A 16826-nucleotide genomic window follows, 5' to 3' on the forward strand; every position below is an offset into this window, starting at 1 on the left:
GTCCCTGGGATTCTCCAGGCAAGAACACCGGAGTGGATAACTTAGCATTTACATGACTCCAAATACTTTCTAACTGTATCAGCTGAAAATCACTTTGCATTATTGTAAATCACGTCCCAAAGGACAGATGTCAGGAATACTCTTTAAAACAGATAATGACTGGGCTACTGCCAATGAAAAGAAGAAATAAAATGATAGGAAGGTTTCTTTATAATTTGCTTGCTCTGGAAGCTATACCAAAATGATCACAATCATCTTTGCTGGAGAGGAAAAATATTTACGAATGCCTTTTTTTCCCAAAGATTTTATTTATTTTATTATAAGACATATAGGTAAAAACTTGAATATTCTGAAAAAGATAGAAAATGGTAATAAAATGGGTGTTTTTCTTAATAAGAAACAGGTTCATAAATATGCTTTATCAAATGTTACAATGGTTGTTATTTTGCAAAATAATAATAAATAGAGCAGAGCTGTGGCATACAAGGGTCAACCCAAAATGCTGGAAGTATTTATATTTGGTGTTTTACAAAAATTCAGAGCTTCGACTATATTTAAAAATCTGGCATTTTGCACTCTAGGTTCTCAGTAATGTAGATGTTAAAAATATTTTTATTATGGCCCATGATTTTAAAAACAATGCAACAGAAAATGTGGTTTGACTGAATAGAATCTGATTAAAATAATTTTCCCCTAAATAAAAAAACATAAGACACAATAGTAAATACACAGTTGAACCCATTAGTGGTACCTGTATCAATTCCCAACTCTACAGATTTCTGGATCACCAGCTATGGGCATTGAACAAAAATGGTTTGCTAAGCTTTAGTTTCCAGCAAGTCTATCATCTCTCACAGCTTCAAGCAGCAATGACAGTGATGACCATGATGAACCCAGTTATGCAGTTCTAGCTCCACAAATATAAGCTACAAAGACAGAAGTTCTCTTTCCTTTGCAAAACTCCTTTGACAGCTTTCCTGTATTTGCCTGTGACCGACTGATTGGCCTCAAATTCACATACCAGAACACCAGGCAGAATTTTAACAAGGAAAAGTTCTTGTCCAGGCATTCCTCGGCAGGCTACGATTCTCTATTGGCCAAAGGAGAGAAGAAACACGTGTGAACCCCGACTACGTCCTCTAATGAGTCTTGGGTGTTCAAACAGCAAAGGTCAGGCTTTTCCTGTAAATAAATACTGACTCCTCACGAAGCTCTTTCATTTCCTATGCCTACGGTTGCCCAGCAGGCTAGCACATTAGTTCCCAGCTACAACAGGGGAAGCCACATCTAAGGATACTTAAGAATCCAATCTAATATAGATTATGGGTCCCAGCGGCCTTCAGTGATGTCCTCTGCGGGACAGCGGTGACTCTGGGTGCCTAGAGCACCGAGAGGTCGTGGCAGGATTTGGACTTGAGCTTGAAGGCCATGTTCTTGTTGTTTTTGGCCACGATCTTGCCCCAGAAGCGCCTGGCTTTCCTGGGGATGCTCTCCCGCCGCTTCTGGTAGGCCAGCCGCCGCTCGTTCTTCTCCTTGCTGTCCCGCCGGAGGCGGACCTGCCGCACAATGCCTTCAAACAGCTCCTTGACGTTGTGCTGGACAGCTGCAGAGGTCTCGATGAACTTGCAATCGAACACCACGGCACACGCTCTCCCCTCTGGTGGGGAAAGCAAGAGAGGGAGAGAAGAGTCAGGGGAGCTGCAGATTTGACCCGCCATGCACACAGCCAAGCTGGATGCGGCCTAACTTTAAACGGTGCCCCGGGGAAATCGAAGTCAGCGATCCACGTGATGGACACTGGAGGCCACGGGGACACGTGGCCTCCCTTAAACAGAAGCAAACAGTCTCACAGAAAATTCCTGGAAGCAGCGAAGATGGGCTTTAGATTGGGCCCACCAAATTCACGGTGTGAAGGTCCAATTTCACCAGTGGCATAGTATTAATTATAATAGTCCCAGCCATTGTCTTAATTGACTCCCCTCGGGAAATGGGTTAAATACTTGACAAATATTTTTTTAATGTTCACAACAATCTTTAAAAGTACACTATCCCTTTCAGATAGCTGATGAGACTGGAAGGGACAGAAGGCGATCCTTTAAAAACTTGAGGGCGTTCACACAGCCTGTAAGTAGCAGCTGTGAATCCAGGTCTGCTTCACTCTCAAATTCACGTTCTTTACTCTTTCTCCTGATTCAGTTTCCTGAATTGAAAATTAAGACTCCTACTAGTTGATTTCCTCTCTTAAAAAAAATTTTTTTTTTTAAGTTTTGATGAGATATTTTGAAAAAATTTTGAAGGTTTCACACATGTACCATACAATTACGGCAACTCTACAAACAAGTTTTTCTGAAACAGTCTCAATTTTGAATGTTCTACTGTGTTCAATGACCAGGTGTCCACGTTTTGGTTTGGGGGAAACTGACTACTACAGACAGCCATTTCCCAAGAGTAAGGCATTCCCAAGCTGGTTGGGTCTTTTCAGCCTTTTACAGGGTTCTTTACTCCAGGGTGGAGGCTGGCAATGCAGCATTTTATTTTTTTTACCATTGTAAAAATCTGTATTAGGCCAATAAAATTTTAAGGGCCCCAAAGGCACTTGGGTGCCAGCTCAACAAATAGGAAGTATCCCTGAATTATGACAAAGGGTATGTGACACCAGCAGACTGATACCTTGACTGGAATTCAGGAAACAAAGAGTGAGGGCTGGGAGGGTGTTTCTAGGGTCAGCAGAACCAGAGGCAGCCAGAGTAGAATTCTCATTCTCGGTGAGACTCTTTCTCACAATTCCCCTTAATCAAAGTGCCCATCCTTCCTGTCTAAAGATGCTTCTTTTATTTCCCAGAAGGCTTGAGATCTCCCTGGAGAAGAGAAAGGATGAGGGGAAGAGGCTGGGCAGGGCCAGTGTCCCCTGAGCCAGACCTCTTCCCTAAAGGAATCCCAGAGAAAGCCTTGGGGATGGAGAGACTGGAATCCTGCAGATAGAGCAGATGATCTGCTGGGAACATGGACCTCTTAGAGAGGATGCATGAAACTCCACGTGGCATTTTAGAAAGTCCCCGGTTCAGCTTCAGGAAAGAGCAACCATCGAAGCAAAATGCAAGGGACTCAGAAACGTTTCTACGGTACTGGCACCGCTCCTCTTACCTGATACAGACACTTCCCGGCACCGCACCAGGTCACTTTTGTTGCCAACCAGGATTATCGGGATGTCCTCGGTCTGTCGGGCCCTGCGGAGCTGAATCCGCAGCTCAGACGCCTTCTCGAAGCTGGCTCGGTCCGTGATGGAGTAGACGATCAGGTAGGCATCCCCGACCTGCATGCAGTGGTCCTGCAGCCACTCACTCTCCCCCTGAAAAAGGAGAAGGTCTTCCATGAGCTCAGATCTGCCTGGTTAAATGAGGTGTCCATTTGAAAGAGGGAACGTGTGTATCCCAGAGTCCCTCTGCTGATATGGGAAAGGAAGAAAGTTCATTCCGACTACCCCCAAAGGCATCAGTCTCCCACGATGTCTGTGACTGTAAAGACTGCTAGCTCAGACAGGACGGACGCCAAAAACTTTGACTTTCCGATTCCTCCTACAGCTTGAGTTGATAAATTATACAATGGGTCTGCCAAACAATATTTCCAATTTTATTTCAACTATCAAAAAGGAGTCTTTCCTGGCCTCCATAAAATTCTTTTCGCCTCTCCTAAGTGATGAAATTAAGAATCTATACATTAGCATGAGAAGGTTCTCAATAAACAGAAGGTCTATCATACAAGCTCAGAAAACCCAAACCTTTCACACAAAAAAAGCTAAATGTGAAAACTATTGAGAATGTCAACTTCATATAATATGGCTTTATGTAGTTTAAAATTATCACCCATACTTACTGGGACTTTCCCTAAAACAAATACACTTTGTATTTCTGAACAGACCTAAGGGCAGATCACTGCCACTTGCTTGTTATTCAAAGCTCATTTATGAACAACGTGTGCCTTACAGCAGTTTCGGTCTTCAGAAGTAAATGCTTTTTAATCAAGAAAATGAGTCCACCTTATCTGGAACATCTAGAAGGGCAATGTCACTCTTGCACCAAACAGCCTGTTGGAAGGCAAGCCCCAGAGGAGTTTACAGAGAGTCACAGGCCCTGTATACCTTGTTCTCCCACATGTCCAGGAGGATGATTGTTGCAATTTCCCCATCAACCATCAGTGTTCGTTCATATGTATCTTCTGGAAAAGAAAGAACAGTGATGTTGGAGTCAGACAAATAAGCAACACTTTTCTCTAAGAGGGTGATGCAGCAAATTATGCCAGAAAATAAACTTACTAACTATGCAATTAATTATGCGAGTATACAGAGTAAACTGTGTAAATATTCACAAAGATAAACTCTTTTTTAACCACCTTCAACAACATTCCACACGTATTCCTCCAGTATTTACTAAGCAGATCTCCTGCATCTTCTGAATATGCGTCACTAAACACCTGAAAGGCATCCATTCATTTTCATCATTCCTATACGTTTTATACAGGAAAACCCTTTAGGAGAGTAAACTCACTTGAGTACTTTTGACTCCGATTCCATGAATGCTGCCTGAGAAACACTGACTACCCAGTGGAACTGAAAACCTAGCTCACAATCCTCAGAGGGGTGATGATTGAACATTCACTGGCAATTTCAGGGGCTTTCAGCTCACAGAGCTCTTTTGAGATACGCAAGAAAAAAATCTTGAGACTACCCGTTTTGATGACATTTTCTGCGTTTAAAAAATACAGGTCCCTGGAATAAATGGGCTTGCTTTTCCATCTTAAGTAGAACAGAGGCACAGCCTCCAGCTCTGCTTAGTAGTGGAAACTTCCCTCCTGGCGCTTGAGCCCAGATTGAGTGCAGGTGAAGGGTGACTGCAGTCCCAAAGGGCAGAGTGGCTCCAGGCCAGAAAAATCAGTGTGTGTGTAGCGGGGAGGGGATCAACTGAGTTCAGTGGGATTTTTGCAAGAGAAATTCCCATCGATTCCATGCAGCTGAGTCCATACCCCCTCCATTTGCATAATGAGGTTTCCTGTTTTGAATTTTAACATTAGAAAATTATGATCCTCTTAATGATTTTTTGTCTTTTTTTTTTTTGGTCATTTTTCATTGGCTGTTCTTTTTGCTAGGAACTAGTTGTATCAGAAGGAGAAGAGGGCATCAGAGGATGAGATGGCATCACCAATGCAATGGACACGAACTTGGGCAAACTTTGGGAGATGGCGAGGGACAGGGAGGTCTGGCTACAGTCCATGGGGTCGCAAAGAGTCGGACATGGCTGGGCGACTGGATGACAACAGTTCTCTCCAATATTCTAAGGCTTGTTCCCTTACCTCCTTCTGAGTGATGTGTTTCCTGACCATCTTCTTAAAATTCCATCATCCTTCTCCTCCCAATAATACTTACTCCCTTCCCTGTTTTTTCTTCACTGTGCTGATTGCTATCTAACAAGAATGCGTTTAATGTACTCATTTTATTATTTTCGGTCCCTCTCACCTTCCAGAGTGTTAACCCAGAGATTTACCTCTGTGCTGTTCACTGCCCTCTCCCCCAGCACCCAGGACACTTCCTGGGTAGATGGCGGGTGCTTAGTAAATACTTATCAAATGAATGAACGGATGATAAATATAGCACTGCAGCTGCGAGCACAAGCAAACCTGAACTCAAATCTGGGTGCCAGCCCTTATTAACTATTTGATAATATAGTTATCAAAACTATCTGAACTGCTTCTTAATTTCTCTGAGCTTCAGTCTCTTCATCTGTGAAATGGAATTGATTACAGTATTCATACCTTAGGGCTATCTGACAATTACATTGATCAAGCCTGGGCACAAAGTAGAAATGCAGTAAAGGTTAACTGTGATCAGGGAAGTTGGTTCTTGCCATACTCGCTGTTTGCTACTACAGGTAATCCTAGCTGAAGAGCCTTGCATTGTAGGAACCAGGGCATCTCCTGCTTTATAATACTGAGGTACTTAGAAGAAGCAGCACTCCTTGTTTACATTATTGAAAAACACATTATCCCAATGTTCAGGCGCAAATTGTAAAAGTACTATTTACAACAGCCAGGACATGAAAGCAGCCCAGATGTCCATCAACAGAAAAATGGATAAAGATGTGGTGCATATATACAAGGGAATATTACTCAGCCATAAAAAGGAATGAAACTGGGTCATTTGTAGTGATGTGGATGAACCTAGAGTGTGTCGCACAGAATAAAGTAAGTCAGAGAGAGAAAAACAAACGCTGTACATCAATACATATATATGGAATCTAGAAAAATGGTACCGACGAACCTATGTGCAGGGTAGGAATAGAGACGGGACTTGTAGACGCAGTGGGGGAAGAAGAACGTGGGACAAACTGAGAGAGTAGCAGTGACATGTATAAAATAGCTGGTGGGAAGCCGCTGTATGCAGCACAGGGAACCCAGCCCACGCTCTGTGACGCTCTGTAGGGGCTGAATGCTGCGGGCAGAGGCTCAAGAGGAGGGAGATACAGGAGTGCTTATAGCTGATCCACACTGTTGTACAGCAGAACCTAACATGACACTGTCAAGCAGCTACGCTCCAGTTTAAAACAGAAAAGCCGTGCTCCTGGTCTAGGATCAGGAGAGGGAAAGGAAGGAAACATGGACAAAGGAGAATAAAAATTAACCAGGAACGACTCTGAATTTCTGTCAGTGTCCCCACCTTTTTTGGAGTCACTCCTCTGAACGATGGTCACTGTTTCCCACTGGGGATTTTTAAGTCTGTTATTCCCACCGTGTTTGCCACCGTATGCATCAGGAATGGATCGTAGTGAATAGCAGAACTTGGCTTAGTGGAGAGTAGGTCTCATGACTTCAACAGGCAAACTTATACAACCAAGTGCAAACCATCAGAGTTTGGGCAGCACAGATGGGGTAGGGGGTAGTCATGGGGGCGTGGCTGCCTGCCCATGACCACCTCGGAGTTTCTATCTTTTCTCTGAAAGCCTTCCTTGCACTCAGAAAACTAAAAAAAAAAAAAACCACTTTCTCTGCTCATCACTCACTACCCAAAAGTAGGCACAAGGATCTGCTTGAATCTCCAGTAGTTCAGACAGAAACCTACTGCATTCCAGTAGCTAAGGGGAAAAGCAAACTCAAACTTTCTCTTGGTTTAAGAATTATCAGAAGTCTAGAGGAATAAGTGGACTGAAGAGTCCAGCTGCAAATTAAGGCCAAACTGCTTTGCTTTTCCAGAAGGCTCCTGACAGGACCGTTTTGACTTACCTCTGCCTGAAAGTCACTGTGTTGGAAACCCAGGAGCCTAAAACAATACATCTCGGCCCTGCTGTGCACATGTGCCCTGCACCTGGGTTTATGTATTGCCTCTGGCTACGTGCCCCAAGGATTCCTCAAACACACAGAGCATCCCGCTTGGCAGCCTTCTGCTACCAGGAGAGAACATGCTTGTAACCAAAGCTTGCATTTCTCTTCCTCTCTCCTTTCAGCCTTTTGAAGTGCTAATCAGGTGAGAAGAGCTGACATAAAAGCATATGAAATTCTAGAAGAGTCCTTTGAAATCTGCACTGGGCTAAGGTGTATGGAGAAAAGGTTGAGGCCTCTTGCTTGGAAGGCTTCTCAGTACCCTGGTCTGCAGAAGGCCTCCTTCTTCTGGTGCTCCCCCATGAAGGCTGGGGCGCAGGGGGTGGACTCGCCCCCTGCAGAGCAGAAGAGACCCTGCTGAGGGGTGGGGCAGAGTTTCTAACACTGGGCAACTGTGGTCGGTCGCCATTTTTACCTCTTGATCTCTCTGGACAGTATTTGACCTCCCAATTCTTTTTGCTCAGAGGACCACCCTGCTCAAGACTGGCTCCAGGACTGTGCGTGAGCCTGAACAAGAGTTCTCTCACCTGCCGGAACTGGTCCTGGCAGCCCCTGGAAAGTTCTGAGGCTCCAGCATCCGTCTTCCCCCAGAACTCTCAACTGCTTTCAGCTTTCAGAGTCCAGAGGGTCCCACTTGGAAAGGAACAGGCAGTGCTGAGGAGCACCGGCCTCTCCTCCAGCGGCTCCCGTCTCCTCTGCCCGTCTCAAAAGGCCCCAGGCAAGAGGGACCAGAGTGGATGAGGGACTTCAAGCAGCAAAAGGGCCAGCACGGAAGATAAGCCCACGGGAAGGAAACAGCAGACGCAGAATCAGCCCCAGCTACTGTTCACTTGGCACTCACTCTGTGCCTGGCACTGTGCTACCTCCCCTTATCCTCTTAATAACCTTTGATGTAGGCAGTGTCCCTATTTTACCAATGAGGAAGCATGAGGAGGGAAAGTATCTTGTCCAAGAGCACCCAGCATCAAAGTGAAAAGAAAATGAAAGTGGCTCAGTCGTGTCTGACTCTCTGTGACCCCATGGACTATGCAGTCCATGGAATTCTCCAGGCCAGAAGACTGGAGTGGGTAGCCATTCCCTTCTCCAGGGGCTCTTCCCAACCCGGGGATCAAACCCAGGTCTCCCACATTGCAGGCGGATTCTTCACCAGCTGAGCCACAACGGAAGCCCAAGAACACTGGAGTGGGTAGCCTATCCTTTCTCCAGGGGATCTTCCCCACCCAGGAATCAAACCGGGGTCTCCTGCATTGCAGGCAGATTCTTTACCAACTGAGCTGTGACGGAAACCCAGCATCAAAACTGGGGTCCAAACCCACATACGAGGTTTCAAGTCCAGTGGTCTCTGCTGTACTTCCTGTGCACACGTGCAATGTCTTTCCACCTCCCTCAGGGCTTCTAAATCCTAGTGGTCCTTAGGGTCCAGCTCGGAGACCAACACTTACATGAACTTTTTCCTGATTTTCACAGCCAGAAGTGGTATTTATTTTCTCCTCTGCATTCCCCCAGTACTGCCCTTGTACCTCTTTGCAGATACTAATCTCGTCCTATCTTGATTTATAAGCAGTGTATATCTGCTCTCTACTACAAATACTGTCAGCGTCTTTAAAGAAGAACCATGACTTTGCATGTCCTCACTGAGTCGCATCAAGCTTCTTGGTATACGCTCAGTAACTGATGAGTGGACGGATGAATGAGTGAGTGAATGGCATTAAATATGCACAGAGAGTCATACGATTGGTGCAATGTAATCTTAACAACATTCATCTTTATTTGGAGAAATAGTGATGAGAGTATTGTGTACTTTTTATCTTATGGTTAATGCTGAAAAAAGAACAATGCAGGGAAGTGCCATGGAAAACCCTCTCCTTGGGAAAGATAAAGCCAACTTCTGATTCCAACATCCTCCCACAGGTAAGAGCTGTAATCCTAGACAGTATGAGTTACTCAAATAGGTCAGATTAGGTAGGATGAGTCACCCAAGAAGCTTCCTGTTGTCAAAGATTCTCTGTCTGTGGAGATCACAAAAGGATTCTCCCTACCAACAGTCCCCTCTCCCCATTAAACAAAGAAGCTTCCCAAATACAGAAGCCTGCCTTCCCAAGGTTCAGGGATGGGTCAGTCTTCTTCATACCCTATGCCCACAGGAATACCACCCTCTGGATAGGTACCACTGTGTTCTAATGGACAAACATTTTTGAGAGTCTGCTATCCACTAATTATTTCAATTCCTCCCTCTTAAAGAAATGAACAAAAATTCTTAGTTGGCCTCTTTTTCATATTGATCCCCAAAGTACTTTACTGTGACTTCTTTATTAATTTTTATGCTGTTCTAAATTATAGCCCCTGGCCCTCAGATCCTTCCTAAGAGGGTATTATGGTGTACCTCATCCATCACTGGGTACCCCAGAGCATGGTATGGAGCCAGGCATGTGGGAGGTACCCTGCCCAAAGTGCTATAGTATGTAACAGCATTTGGATACTAAATCCAGGGGTGGCCGAATACAGTAAAAGAACACAGAAATTTAGGTTCAATCACAGCTAGTTTGGAATCCTGGGCAAACCATGGACTAGCTTTTTCACCCTGGGAAAGTCACTTGACTTCACAAGCTTCCATTTCTTCACCTGTAAAACAGGGACTTTGGAACCAAATGGGCTTAATTTTTATAAGTACTATTAAAATACCTGTGGGAAGTACTTAGCACTACGTGCCTGGCACAGAGCAAGTTCCCTATCAATGGTGGAAGGTGAACACCACCAAACCAATTTCTAAAATCCCGGGTTCTAATCCAAGATGCTCCAGAGGGTGATTCCAGGTAAGTCCCTAAGACTCAGTGTACAGACATGATGTGAGGACCGAAATAAACAGTCACAAATACAAGGCACCCAATAAAGTGTCTGTCCCACTGCAAATGCACATTCTAGATGATACCCTCCTGCCTTTCTCCTACAGGGACACACACCCATGGGTCTTTACCAAAACAAGAGATACTGAGCCTCTTTCTCCCTTGAACTAGGGTTTAGCTATCATCCCTGAGACGTCAGGAGTGAGGAGAAAAATCAATGTTCTATCAATGAGTCATCATTTAAAGCCGGTTCCGGAGCTGCCTCGTGAAGCAGTGAATTCCCAGACAAAGGAAGAATAGATGTTTAGTAGAAATGGGCTGACAGCAGTGAGGAAGTAGGATTTCTGTGCATCAAGCAGAGGGCAGAACCGTGTCATCACTAAGGCATCTTCCTACTCCTGAAATCTGTGATTCAGCGGTGAGTTGCAACTGAGCATTCAGACAGACCATGCCACTGGGACAAGCACGCTTCCTTCATTTCCACAACTGCAAACAGGGACATACAGTGACCCTGGCATTGTCTAAGACCCTGTGGCTGAAAGACACTGAATTTAAACCATAGACTACAGGAGCCTCATCTTACTTCCCAGAATACAGTGCTATGCTTTACTTGAGGAATATGTGATTTTTTGAGACAGTACCATCTCAGATCAGTTTTGGAAACCAAGGCCTAAATAATAAATACCTTAAATGAGATTATCCATGGAAAATTGAAAATCCTTAAGTATACTTACAAATGTTAAATATCATCATTGTTATCCTTCAATATCTTTTTTAAATATTGTGCTATTGAAAATAGAGATTTTAAACAATTTTATACCCTCTAAAGCCTCTAATACTGCAATAAACAAACTAATGAATTCATCCTAACAGTTTTCTAATTGGCTTGGTTTTAAGTATCATCATGGAAAAAGGCTGTGTCTACACTGAGTGCTTGAAAGGTCCAGGTCAGAACTGGCAAAAGCCAGAGGTGGGATCCTGACCCTCTGGCTCCACCCTCTGTAAACCGTCTCCCGGGTCCCTTTAGAGCTGGAATGTAAGAAATTCCCTCTCTGGCCCAGCTTCTATCTACAAGCATTTTCACTTTCTTGTCCCAGAGGCCTATGCCAGCGCTTCCATGGGGACTCAGCCAAGAAGTCATAATCGCAGTTCCCAACTCGGCAGACAAATGACCCACCCACTCACTCTTCCTCCTGGACTGGTGCTGACCCAGTAAAGCCCACAGGAGCCAGGCCACCTACCTCCAAGCACTTCGCAGTCGCTGTCCATGCTGTCATGGACACCCGCAAAGATGTTGGCCAGAGTGGACTTGCCCACCCCCTGCTCCCCGATGAGAACCACCCGATAGTAGGTGTTCCCGGACTCGGAGGAGATGACTGAGTCTGTGGAGTCGGAGGACCAGCTCCGGCGGCAGGGGTCCTCGGGGGCGGCAGGAGGACGGCTGCGCTGGCCATACTGCTGGGGCTCCTTCTGGACCATGAGATGCCTGCCGTCGGCGGGGATGCTCCAGCGCTGCTGCTGCGGCTGCACGCCTGCCGTGCCCTGGCGCATGGTGACATGGTTCAGAGTCATCGTCAGGTCCTGGAAGGCAAAGCAGCCAAGATGGTAGCATCAGGAAGCATGAGTTCAGGGAGCTCGAACACAGTCATCGGTGATATTTTAGTACGTGAGGTTACCAAGTAACCCTCACACAAGGAACACCAGTGAAGCAGTCCCCAAACCCAACAGGGTTTCAACTGAACACACACACATACACACACACATAGCAGCTCCTCGAGCAGACTGTCATTTGCAAAGAGGAAAAGGTACCGTTAATATCGTCCACTGCCCTGGGGCTTCCTCCATCCTCAAGGAAGCCTGGGGATTCTGCACTCAGAGCGGGCACAGAGGCAGTCAGAAGGCACCAACAGCCTCCAGAGAAGGCTTGAAAAGCAACAAGTTAATGCAGCTGGGGACCAGCTGGCCAGGTTAGCCGCTCTTGTCTAAACATGGCACTTAAGTAGCACCAGCACCCAGCAGGCTTTTATGCCTCAGTGGGGAACACGTGACAATGACATCATTCCCCCCAGCTGGACTGGACCAGGGCTGATTGGAACTTCCATGTTTAGTAAAGTTGCCCTGATGCTCCCCAGCTGCCTGAATATGCTCTTATTTGAGGGGGAGAAGAATTTCTGCTTGAGGTGTATGCCTCCTTTCTGCCGCCTGCCCACAGATATCACATTTAACCCATCCCAGCCCCCTGCCTTGTCCTTCTGGCAGGGAGAGGACCTGCTCACGCTCAGAGCTGTCAAACTTGCAGAGACAGTGCTTCACTCTTATTAAACTCTGTCCTCTCCAAGAGTTCCTTTCCTTCAACTCTGATTTCCACCTTCCTGAAGCCAATTAGGTCCAAGACTCCTTTGAGAAAGACATTCAACAACTTGGCTACAACTTGGCCTTTCTCGAGACTCCCTCCCCTTGCCCGGAGGTCTGGACTCCCAGGCTCTCAGACATAAAGCAGAAGCAATCTCATTTTCATCAGCAAGATGCACTTGTGAGCGGGAGACCCTCCCCTTCCGGCATCCACTCCCCAAAACCCCAACACGTCGATGACCCTAGCGGCGACCCTCACCTCGATGACCCTGATGACCGATCGGTTTGTTGGGTATTTTTTCTTTTTTAATCTTACAAGCAGCGCCTCCGGTCGGCCGACTCTTCAAACAACCAGAGCCTGAAGTATCCCTGAGGCTTTTCTCCGACCAGTCTGGAGGAGGAGATGACCCTCCAACTGAACTGCACTAAAGCAACCTGCCACTGCCAAACGGCATCCTTCGCCACTGAAACTCTGCAACCCACCCCCCGACCCCCGATCGAAAGACCAACGCGCCGGACAGCAGGTCCTGAAGGTTTTTTTCCCCACTTGGAAAGTTCTCCGCGGGCTGGGGACGCCCACCCCTTCCCCCGGTCCTGGCCCCCGCGCCTTCCCGGAGGCCCCCGCTCCCCGCCGCGGGCCGCGCGCCTTACCCGGGGGGCGGCCGAGGGCGGGCGCGCGCCGCGATGCGGGCGGCCGATCGCGGGGTGACTGCGCCGGGTGCGCCCGCGCCCGCGCCCCGCGGTTTATACGCGCGCGGCCCGGGCTCCGCCGTGACGTCAGCGCCCCCGCCCGGGTTTGGGGGGCGGGCGGCTCTGCAGCAAGCCCCGAGGGGCAGCCCCTTCGCCAAACCGGTGACTCGCCGTCATGTGATCCCCGCCTCTCTCCCCTTTTAAAAAAAAATAACGACAGTTGAATCCCTGGCTCCTCTATTCTGTTTTGTTCTTTTGACCAGGCGGACTCTGGAAGGGGGGAGATAATACACGGAGTGCCCCTTAATCGCACTTTCCAGCAAAACAGTTTGCGAGCTGTCCGGATGCAGGATGGAGGAAGAGGCAGGTTGGGATTGGAAACCCAGTTCCGCCAAAAGACAAAAAAAAAAAAAAACGGGGCTACAGCCACATTGAAGTGTTCAGGGCTTGTGTCAGCCGCATCTTCTGCAAGGGAAACCCAGTTTCACCAAAAAAAACAAAACAAAACAAAAACCGGGGATCGGCCAGGCTCCCGTGGAGATTTAGGCTGGGGCTACAGCCCCATGGAAGTGTTCAGGGCTTGTGTTAGCCACATCTTCTGCAAGGAAAACGGCCTCTGCCCACTCCTGGCGCCTTCCCGGTCAAAGAGGGAAGGAGGGGAGACCCGCACTGCTTCGTCTCCCTTCTCTGACCGGGACCCAGAGAGAAGGGGCAAGGGGGCAAGACCTTGAAAAGGTCTTGAAAAAATAGCTTAAGTAGGGATCCAAGCAGATTGCGCTCGATGTGGCTAGCCCTCCTGCCCTGGACCAGGACGCTGAGGCTCCTGGATCAGGGAATTTAATCAGCATCTCCTGTACCAGGGTCCCTGGCATGGCCGATCCTGGCCGTGGAGTCAGGGCCTCTGGCCATGCAAGGAGCCTTAGCCTGGGTTCCAGTTCTGAGAATGATGCCTGTGACTAAAGGAAACAAGCTAGTAGAAACAGTCACTTCTACTACCGTTTAATGAGTACCTCTGAGTCCCTATATTTAGTAGGGACTGTTAGACCTCTGCAGTATCTCAAACTTTACTACAATTTTGCAAGGTGTGCTGCTGCTCCCATTATATGGAGGAGAAAAATGACCCCCGAAAGTCAGAGAGTTTGCCCAAGGTCACGCAGCTCATGTATGTGGCAGCATCAGGACTCAAAGCTCCGGTTCCCTGGCTCTTTGCACTGTGCCCCCAGCTGGAGGGATTCAGTGACCTCTTTTGGGGGCCACGGGCATTTCCCAGACACTGTGTTTGGAGGTGACACCGGCCTTTCCAACACATCCATCCACTTTTCCAGCCAGCTGCATCTCTGGATGGGCTGGTGGCTCTGGAAAACAGCCCAAGGCACCAGCATCTATTCAAGTGGCTGGACCCTGCTGTGAACAGAGTCTGTTCTCTGTTACCCTGCAGCACTTATGTGCGCTGGGGATTATCCAAGTGACCAGCTGCTGAGACATGCCAGGCCCCACGCTGGCAAAGGTGGAATTCCACAGAGGAATGGCAACCCAGAGTTCTCTTGATTCCAGGTGCCCTGGGCCCAACCTCCTCATTTTATATGTGATGAAGCTGATACCCAGAGGGATGACTACCACTCAGGCAGTAACTGGCAGAGTTGCAACCAGAGCCTGAGGGTCATAATTTCCTGGATGGTTCCCTTCATTTCCATCGAGTTTTCCTTCTGGGCTCAGCCAGGAAGAGGATGGCTACAGACGTGGTGAAAAGAGAAGAGTAGGGGGTCAGGGAAGGACAGAGAGAGAGAGAGAGGAAGGGGAGGAAACCATCCAAAAGTTTTCCACTGACTCCATACATGTAATCTGTGAATTATCTGTATTTCAGAATTATCTGCGCTTTTTCATGCTGAGCTGACTCTGCCAACTGATCTTAACAAAAACACTGAAAGTGAAAGTCACTCAGTCCTGTCTGACTCTTTGCTATCCCATGGACTATAATTCTCCAGGCCAGAATACTGGAGTGGGTAGCCTTTCCCTTCTCCAGGGGATCTTCCCAATCCAGGGATCGAACCCAGGTCTCCCGCATTGCAGGCAGATTCTTTACCAACTGAGTCATCAGGGAAGCCAACAAAAACACTATGTGTAAATCAGAGTATATAAGCATATCATGTAGCCTCTCAATTCTACTTTTTTCCCATTGATAAGAACCTAATTCTTCCATTACGAACCGAATTCGATGCCTAGACCATATCCTCTCTTAACTGTTGCTCATTGGTATATGTGAAGCACGCCAAAGAAAATCAGCTCTAAAGATGGGGGAGAGGGCTCTTCAGTCCCCTATTGACTGGATAAGTGTTGTGTTTGAAATTGCCTTCTTAAATTTTCTGTCCCACAAGAAGCCAGATGAGAAAGCAACAACTTGGGAAGAGTTTCAACTGAATGGCAGTTAAGTTGGAGTGAATATTTAGACAAAAGTCACAGTTATACCAGCAAAAAGCACATATCAGACCAAGCTTTATCCAGCAGAGTCCCAGCTACCTCGTCCAGAATTCCAGCTCACTGGGACCATCTGAGGGTTTAGAGATGGAGAAAAAAGGTGGAATCAGGACATTTGGACAAATAGCAAGTTCTGGAGAAGAAACATTGGCAGAAGATTGTAGTTTCTTATTCTATAAATTATTGTGTCTGTATTCCTTTCATGGGCATTTGAAGGCTTCCTCAGGTTTTAGCTAGTAGGGCAAAGAGTGGAGCTAGGAGACAGAACTCCAAACAAAAATAACTGACATTTACTGACAAATGCACATACTATATCTCAGCTCATCCTCACCACCATGGCATCTTCCCATGTCTTACAGATGAAGCTGATGAGGAATGACGTAAAATAACTTGTTCAAGGCCACAGAACCAGTAGGTAGCAGAGCTGCGCTCTCTGGGGCCACAGTCTTAACCACTGTTGTTTAGAGTAGGGCTACACGTCAGCCCCGTTCCCCACACCTCCTCACCTCAGCCTACCTCCTTCCTAATCCCCCTCAAAAGAGGAGTTTTGATTTGATTGGCAAAAGCCCAATCACTTCATTGGGCCACGTATCACTAATATATTACTAATGGGGAAGGTCTGTCTCTCCCTAAAGGCATGAACCACCCTCTTCTCTATCTTTTCTCTAGCTCCTATGCCTGGATGAGAAGGTAAACTCGGGGTGCCTGACTATCTCCCTGTCTCGATCACCCTGTCACTCTTTTTGCTCAGCATAGAGACCTGTGCAGCCACCCCACGATTTCAGAAAGAGATGAGAGAGGAAGAGGTGCGGAAGGAGGGGGAGAATATTTGGCCAGGCCTGGGGTTGAAGCAGGAGGGATCAACCATTAATGTCTTATTACTTTGAGTATCATACTTTGAAAGTTCTAGAGAAGGCAAGGTGATGGGTAGGCCCAGGATCAGTGCACCCTTGGGTCTGTAATACTATCCTGAAAGCCACAGAATGACTCGATCTTCTTCATTTATACTGGAGACTTGCTGCCACCAAGGTCATGCTTATTTGTGCCACCAAGTCAGTGCTGTTCAGTGATAAAGTGATGCCGTCCAGCTCCACCAAAACC

The 16826-nt window shown here is 47.1% G+C and overlaps 1 protein-coding gene across 3 annotated transcripts; it reads right to left on the bottom strand.

Moving 5' to 3' along the window:
- Positions 1-283: 283 nt before the first annotated feature.
- GEM (GTP binding protein overexpressed in skeletal muscle) lies at positions 284-13332 on the bottom strand. Of its 3 annotated transcripts, none has more exons than XM_055432414.2 (5): positions 13212-13332; positions 11450-11789; positions 4139-4215; positions 3145-3349; positions 284-1657 (listed from the first exon to the last, which is right to left on the bottom strand). In XM_055432414.2, the coding sequence occupies exons 2-5, from the start codon at positions 11778-11780 to the stop codon at positions 1380-1382; spliced, it is 891 nt and encodes a 296-aa protein (XP_055288389.1). In that variant the 5' UTR covers positions 11781-11789; positions 13212-13332; the 3' UTR covers positions 284-1379. The 3 variants fall into 3 exon arrangements, with proteins under 3 accessions (XP_055288389.1, XP_055288390.1, XP_055288388.1); XM_055432415.2 differs by lacking the exon at positions 13212-13332 and adding an exon at positions 12820-13109; XM_055432413.2 differs by lacking the exon at positions 13212-13332 and adding an exon at positions 12018-12224.
- Positions 13333-16826: the final 3494 nt, after the last annotated feature.

This window comes from Moschus berezovskii, chromosome 16 (genome assembly GCF_049115385.1).
Source record: "Moschus berezovskii isolate FMDL1 chromosome 16, NW_MosBer_1.0, whole genome shotgun sequence".
Classification (NCBI taxonomy): domain Eukaryota; kingdom Metazoa; phylum Chordata; class Mammalia; order Artiodactyla; family Moschidae; genus Moschus; species Moschus berezovskii.

Coding starts and splice junctions, on each gene's coding strand:
- GEM (XM_055432413.2), bottom strand. CDS start 12,053: ATGGAGGAAGCCCCAGGGCAGTGGACGATATTAACG. Junction 4,216..11,449: donor CGACTGCGAAGTGCTTGGAG/GTAGGTGGCCTG, acceptor TTTCTTTTCCAG/AAGATACATATGAACGAACA. Junction 1,658..3,144: donor CCGGGAAGTGTCTGTATCAG/GTAAGAGGAGCG, acceptor TTTCCCCACCAG/AGGGGAGAGCGTGTGCCGTG.